The following is a 6,596-nucleotide window of genomic DNA, read 5'->3' on the forward strand; positions in this document are numbered from 1 at the left end:
CAGTTAGATATCATTATGTACAGTAGAGTATATTCATTACGGTACAGTCTAGAGTGAAATCATTACGTACAGTAGAGTTAGAATATCATTACGGTAAACAGTAGAGTAGAATACTCATTAGCTCATGTGGTAACATGTACAGGTAGAATATCCTAATGGTACAGTAGAGTAAAAATATCATTACGTACAGTTAGAGATAGAATATCATTATGGTACAATATGAATATCATTATGGTACATATAAATCATTATAGTACAGTATAATAATCATTATAGTACAGTAGAATATCTTAATGGTACAGTAGAATATATTATGGTACAGTAGATATAATATCATTACGGTACCGTTAGCCGTAGAATATCCTAGGGTACAGTAGAATATAACTATGGTACAGTAGAGTAAAATATCATACGTACAGTAGAGTAGACATATCATTATTGGTACAGTAGAGTAGATATCATTATGTACAATATAATATCATTATAGTTACACGTAAATATCTTTATGGTAACATAGAGATAGAATATCATGATGGTACAGTACACGTAAATATCACTATGGTACGTAGAACTTATCTTATGGCTATAGTAGAGTAGAATATCATTATGGATACAGTTAGAGTAGAATATCATATGGTACAGTACAGTTTAGAATATCACTAGTATAGTTTAGAGTAGGAATATCATTATGCTACAGTAGAATATCAATATGGTACAGTAGAGTAGAAATATCACTATGGTAGCTACAGTAGAATATCATTATGGTACAGTAGAGTAGAATATCATTAGTGGGATTACAGTAGAGTAGAATATCATTATGGTACAGTAGAATTTCATTATGGTACAGTAGAGTAGAATATCATTACGTACAGTAGAGTAGAATATCATTATGTACAGTAGCAGTAATATCATTACGCGTTACAGTAGGAGTAGAATATCAGTTACGAGTACCAGTTTATTAGAGTAGAATATCACTAGGTACAGTAGGTAGAATATCATTATGGTACAAGTAGAATAGTCATATGGCTACAGTAGATAGATATGCACATGTACAGTAGAATATCATTATGGACATGTAGAGTGGAAATCCATTACGGTACAGTAGAGTAGAATACATTATGGTACAGTAGAATATATTATGGTACATAGAATATCATTATGGTACAGTAGAGTAGAATATCATTACGGTACAGTAGCGTAGAATATCATTACGGTACAGTAGCGTTAGAATATCATTATGGTACAGTAGTGAATATCATTATGGTACAGTAGATAGAATATCACTATGGTACAGTAGAATATCATTATGGTACAGTAGAATATCATTATGGTACAGTAATAATCATTATGTACAGTAGAAGAATTATCATTATGCTACAGAGCGTTAGAATATCATTACGGTACAGTAGAATATCACTATGGTTACATAGAGTAGAATTCATTATGTACAGTAGAATATCACTATGGTACAGTAGAATATCATTATGGTACAGTTAGAATATCATTACGTGTACAGTAGAGTAGAATATCATTATGGTACAGTACAGTATAATATCATTACGTACAAAGCGTAGAATATCATTATGGTACAGTAGAGTGTAGAATATCATTATGGCTACAGTAGAAATATCATTAAGGTACAGTAGAGTAGAATATCATTATGGTACAGTAGAATATCATTATGGTACAGTAGAATATCATTATGGTACAGTAGAGTAGAATATCACTATGTACAGTAGAATATCATTATGGTACAGTTAGAATATCATTTACGGTACAGAGAGTAGAATATCATTATGGTAACATTAGAGTAATAATATCATTACGGTACAGTACGCGTAGAATATCATTATGGTACAGTAGAGTAGAATATCATTATGGTACAGTAGAATATCATTACGGTACAGTAGAGCTAGAATATCATTATGGTACAGTAGAGTAATAATATCATTACGGTACAGTAGAAGCTAGAATATCATATGTAAGTAAGTAGAAATACTTATGGTACCAGTAGAGTATAATATCATACGGTACAGTAGAGTAGAATATCATTATGTACAGTAGAGTAAATATCATTACGGTACAGAACGTAGAATATCATTATGGTACATAGAGTTAGAATATCATTATGGTACAGTAGAGTAGAATATCATTATGGTACAGTAGAATATCATATATGGTACAGTAATAATATCATTACTGGTACAGTAGAGTAGAATATCATTATGGTACAGTTAGAGTATAATATCATTACGGTACAGAAGCGTAGAATATCATTATGGTACAGTTAGAGTAGAATATCATTATGGTACAGTAGGTAGAATATCATTATGGTACAGTAGAATATCATTATGGTACAGATAGAATATCATATGGTACAGTAGAGTAGAATACATTAGTCAGTAGAGTATAATATCATTACGGTACAGTAGAGTAGAATATTCATTATTGTACAGTAGAATATCATTATGGTACAGTAGAGTAGAATATCATTATGGTACAGTAGAGTAGAATATCATTATGATACAGTAGAGTAGAATATCATTATGGTACAGTAGAATATCATTATGTACCGTAGAATATCACTAAGGTACAATATAATATCATTATAGTACAGTAGAATATAATTATGGTACAGTAGAGTAGAATATCATTATGTACAGTAGAGTAGAATATCATGATGGTACAGTACAGTAGAATATCACTATGTATAGTAGAGTAGAATATCATTATGGTATAGTAGAGTAGAATATCATTATGGTACAGTAGAGTTAATATCATTATGGTACAGTAGAGTAGAAATCACTATGGTACAGTAGAATATCATTATGGTACAGTAGAGATAGAATATCATTATGGTACAGTAGAGTAGAATATCATGTGTACAGTAAGTGAATATCACTATATAGTAGAGTAGAATATCATTATGTACAGTACAGTAGAATTATCACTATGGTACTAGTAGAGTAGAATATCATTATTGTACAGTAGAGTAGAATATCATTATGGTACAGTAATAATATCATTGTGGTACAGTAGGAATATCATTATGGTACAGTAGAGTAGAAATATCACTATGGTACAGTAGAGTAGAATATTCATTATTCGTACAGTAGAAATATCACTATGGTACATAGTAGAATATCACTATGGTTACAGTAGAATATCATTATGTACAGTAGAGTAGAATATCATTATTGGTACAGTAGAGTAGAATATCATTAGGTACAGTAGAGTAGAATATCACTATGGTACAGTAGAATATCATTATGGTACAGTAGAATATCATTATGGTACATAGAGTAGAATATCACTATGGTATAGTAGAGTATAATATCATTATGGTACAGTAGAGTAGAATATCACTATGGTACAGTATAATATCATTATGGACAGTAAGAATATCATTATGGTACAGTAGAATATCACTATGGTATAGTAGAGTATAATACATTATGGTACAGTAGAGTAGAATATCATATGTGTACAGTATAATATCATTATGGTACAGTAGAATATCACTATGTACAGTAGAATATCACTATGTAATAGAGTATAATATCATTATGGTACAGTAGAGTAGAATATCACTATGGTACAGTATAATATCATTATGGTACAGTAGAATATCACTATGGTACAGTATAATATCATTATGGTACAGTAGAGTAGAATATAATTTGTAGCACTGCTCCCAACCCCCCCAGAAAATAAACAAATATACATTTGGAGAACAACACTCAACACACACGCACACACTGTCCCTCTCCCTCTCTGTTCTCACCCTGTAGTCCAGTGATGGTGAGGGGTACCCCCTGCATCTGTACTCCAGCAGTGCCCAGTCCAGCGATGTTGACCGTCTGCACCCCCGACCCAGGGTTGATCTGGGCTGCACTCAGCGTCAGGGGAGCCCCCCCCAGCTGCACGAAGCCCCCTCCTCCCACAGCCCCTCCGCCCACAGGGGCCAGGGTCAGCTGCTGGGGCACAGACATCCCCCCAGGGAGCTGCAGAGTCTGCCATGTGATCTGGCCCGACGAGGAGAGGGTTGGGGTCCGGATCAGAATCTGGAGGAATCAATTAATAGAAAAAGGCTATGAATCATTGACATTCAATTGAAATCAATACAACACACAATAAAACCATCGAGGTTGTAAGAAATGTCCACTATATATACAAAATGATGTGGACACCCCTTTAAATGAGCAGATTTAGCCATTTCAGCCACACCTGTTGCTGACAGGTGTATAAAATCGAGTACACAGCCATTCAATCTCCATTTAACAAACATTGACAGTAGAATGGCCTTACTGAAGAGCTCAGTGACTTTCAACGTGGCACTGTCATAGGATGCCACCTTTCCAACAAGTCAGTTCATCAAATTTCTGCCCTGCTAGAGCTGCAGTCAACTTACAGTCAACTGTAAGTGCTGTTATAGTGAAGTGGAAACGTCCAGGAGCAACAACGACTCAGCCGCGAAGTGGTAAGCCACACAAGCTCACAGAACGAGACCACCAAGTGCTGAAGCGCGTAACACATAAAAATTGCCTGTCCTCGGTTGCAACACTCACTAGCGAGTTCCAAACTGCCTCTGGGAGCAATGTCAGCACAATAACTGTTCGTTAGGATCTTCATGAATGGGTTTCCATGGCTGAGCAGCCGCACACAAGCCTAAGATCACCGTGCGCAATGCCAAGTGTCGGCTGGAGTGGTGTAAAGCTCGCCGACAACTGTAAAGTTTGGTGGATGAATAATGGTCAGGGGCTGTTTTTCATGGTTCGGGTTAGGCCCCTTATTTCCAGTGAAGGGAAATCTTAACGCTATAGAATACAATGACATTCTAGACGATTCTGTGCTTCCAACTTTGTGGCAACAGTTTGGGGAAGGCAGCAGAGAGCAGCTAGCTACCTGTTGGTTCTGGAAGGCTTGTATGGGCTGTAGGGTCCCGCCTGGTCCTAACTGAAAGGTTTGGATCTGATGCGGCTGGCCTTGGATCTGATGGAAACAAACACAGGGCTCACAAACTTTCTGCAGATGTACTGTGTGTGTGTGTGTGTGTGTGTGTGTGTGTGTGTGTCGATGTGTGTGTGTGTGTGTGTGTGTGTGTGTGTGTGTGTGTGTGTGTGTGTGTGTGTGTGTGTGTGTGTGTGTGTGTGTGTGTGTGTGTGTGTGTAGAATGGAAAGTTGACTGGAGGGATGCAGTCATGTGGAAATTCTGGTCCTATAACCTATAACTGTCTTTTTCTTAGACATGGAGAGTGGAGTACTATATACTGTATAGTATTCTGTTTCTGTGTCCAGGTTCAGAACATGCCCACCTAATGTCACTATGTTTTTAAGTAATGTTATTGTTTGTCTCTCCAGGTGCAAATATGCCTTCGTCAGGGGGTGGGGTCCAATACCAGGTGATCCCCCACCTGCAGACGGCAGACGGCCAACAGATCCACATCAGCCCCCAGACCGCATCCCTGGGGGGGCAGCACATCCAGATCAGGTAGGTGACAGCTGTTTTTAAAGGTCAGACCGGTAGTCTGCATGTTAGAGGTTAGACAGGTGTTTGGGTGATTAAAAAGTGGTACAATTTACTTTTTACAGATGAAAATAGATAAAGTGTTTCTATCTCTATTTAGTCCGGCCAGGGCGGTCTACCAGAGCAGGTCCAGCTGATCAGACCAGAACCAATCCCAGACCCAGGCCATCCTACAACCGGCCAACCAGCAGGCCATCCTCACTGGCTCAGCCAATCAGACGTTGCAGCTTCGTCCAGCCCAGTCTTCCCGCTACAGATGCAGACCTTACAGGGCTCCCAGACCCAGGTAATGACTACAGTACCCATAAACATCGGCGGTATGACCCTCGCCCTGCCGGTCATGAATAATTTAGCGGGGGGCGGAGCCGTGCAGCTTATCCAAGCAGCAGACGGCAGCTTTACCGTAGCTAACAGTAACCAGCTTGTGACAAACACGGCGGCGGCGGTGTCCGGGGCAGCTACCGGGTCATCTGGCGGTCCATAACAACTGTTGCCGGGTGCGATGGAGCATTGTCGGACGGAACACAGCTGAGTTCTGTACCGGGTCGGACGGAGGGGCGGAGAGAGACTCACAGAACCAACCCAGCGAGCAGGACTCACAGAACTCACAGATGGTACGTGATTGCGTGTTTTTGTGACTTAACATCCATGAAATAAAGGATGTATTGATTGATCGTTGATTAATTCATTGGTTGGTTGATTGACATGTCCAGAGCCAGGCCAACGGACTACAGGGCCAATCAGATCCTCCAGGGACCATCCAGCAGGTCATCGTGGGACAGGTGGGTTCTACTTGGCTGCTTTTACCTTTTGACCCTCCATTCTATTCTATTATGATATGATATGGTATTATACTATAATAAATTATATTATAAGTTGTTATTATCATCATTGTCCAGATGGGCAACCAGGTGTTGCAGCAGATCCAGATCCAGCCACAGAACCAGGTAACAACACACACACACACACACACACATTCACCACACAACACACACAACACACACACACACACACACACACACAACACACACACACACACACACACACACACACACACACACAACCCACT

At 38.8% G+C, this 6,596-nt stretch overlaps 1 protein-coding gene and 1 long non-coding RNA gene across 2 annotated transcripts in view; one reads left to right on the forward strand and one right to left on the reverse strand.

Moving 5' to 3' along the window:
• LOC111955758 (transcription factor Sp4-like) overlaps nucleotides 1-6,596 on the reverse strand; it is a 28,792-nt gene that overhangs the window by 14,261 nt on the left and 7,935 nt on the right. Inside the window, exons 5-7 of the mRNA XM_070436390.1 lie at nucleotides 5,437-5,528; nucleotides 4,906-5,185; nucleotides 3,750-4,064 (exon numbers count right to left, since the gene is read on the reverse strand). Coding sequence (XP_070292491.1) covers nucleotides 3,750-4,064; nucleotides 4,906-5,185; nucleotides 5,437-5,528 — 687 coding nt within the window. The remainder of the gene's footprint in view (nucleotides 1-3,749; nucleotides 4,065-4,905; nucleotides 5,186-5,436; nucleotides 5,529-6,596) is intronic.
• LOC111955860 (uncharacterized) lies at nucleotides 5,639-6,480 on the forward strand. The gene is made up of 3 exons (XR_002876166.2): nucleotides 5,639-6,141; nucleotides 6,241-6,309; nucleotides 6,427-6,480. It is a non-coding gene; the product is annotated as an uncharacterized lncRNA (long non-coding RNA).

The sequence above is a fragment of the Salvelinus sp. IW2-2015 genome, linkage group LG31, assembly GCF_002910315.2.
Source record: "Salvelinus sp. IW2-2015 linkage group LG31, ASM291031v2, whole genome shotgun sequence".
Lineage (NCBI taxonomy): Eukaryota > Metazoa > Chordata > Actinopteri > Salmoniformes > Salmonidae > Salvelinus > Salvelinus sp. IW2-2015.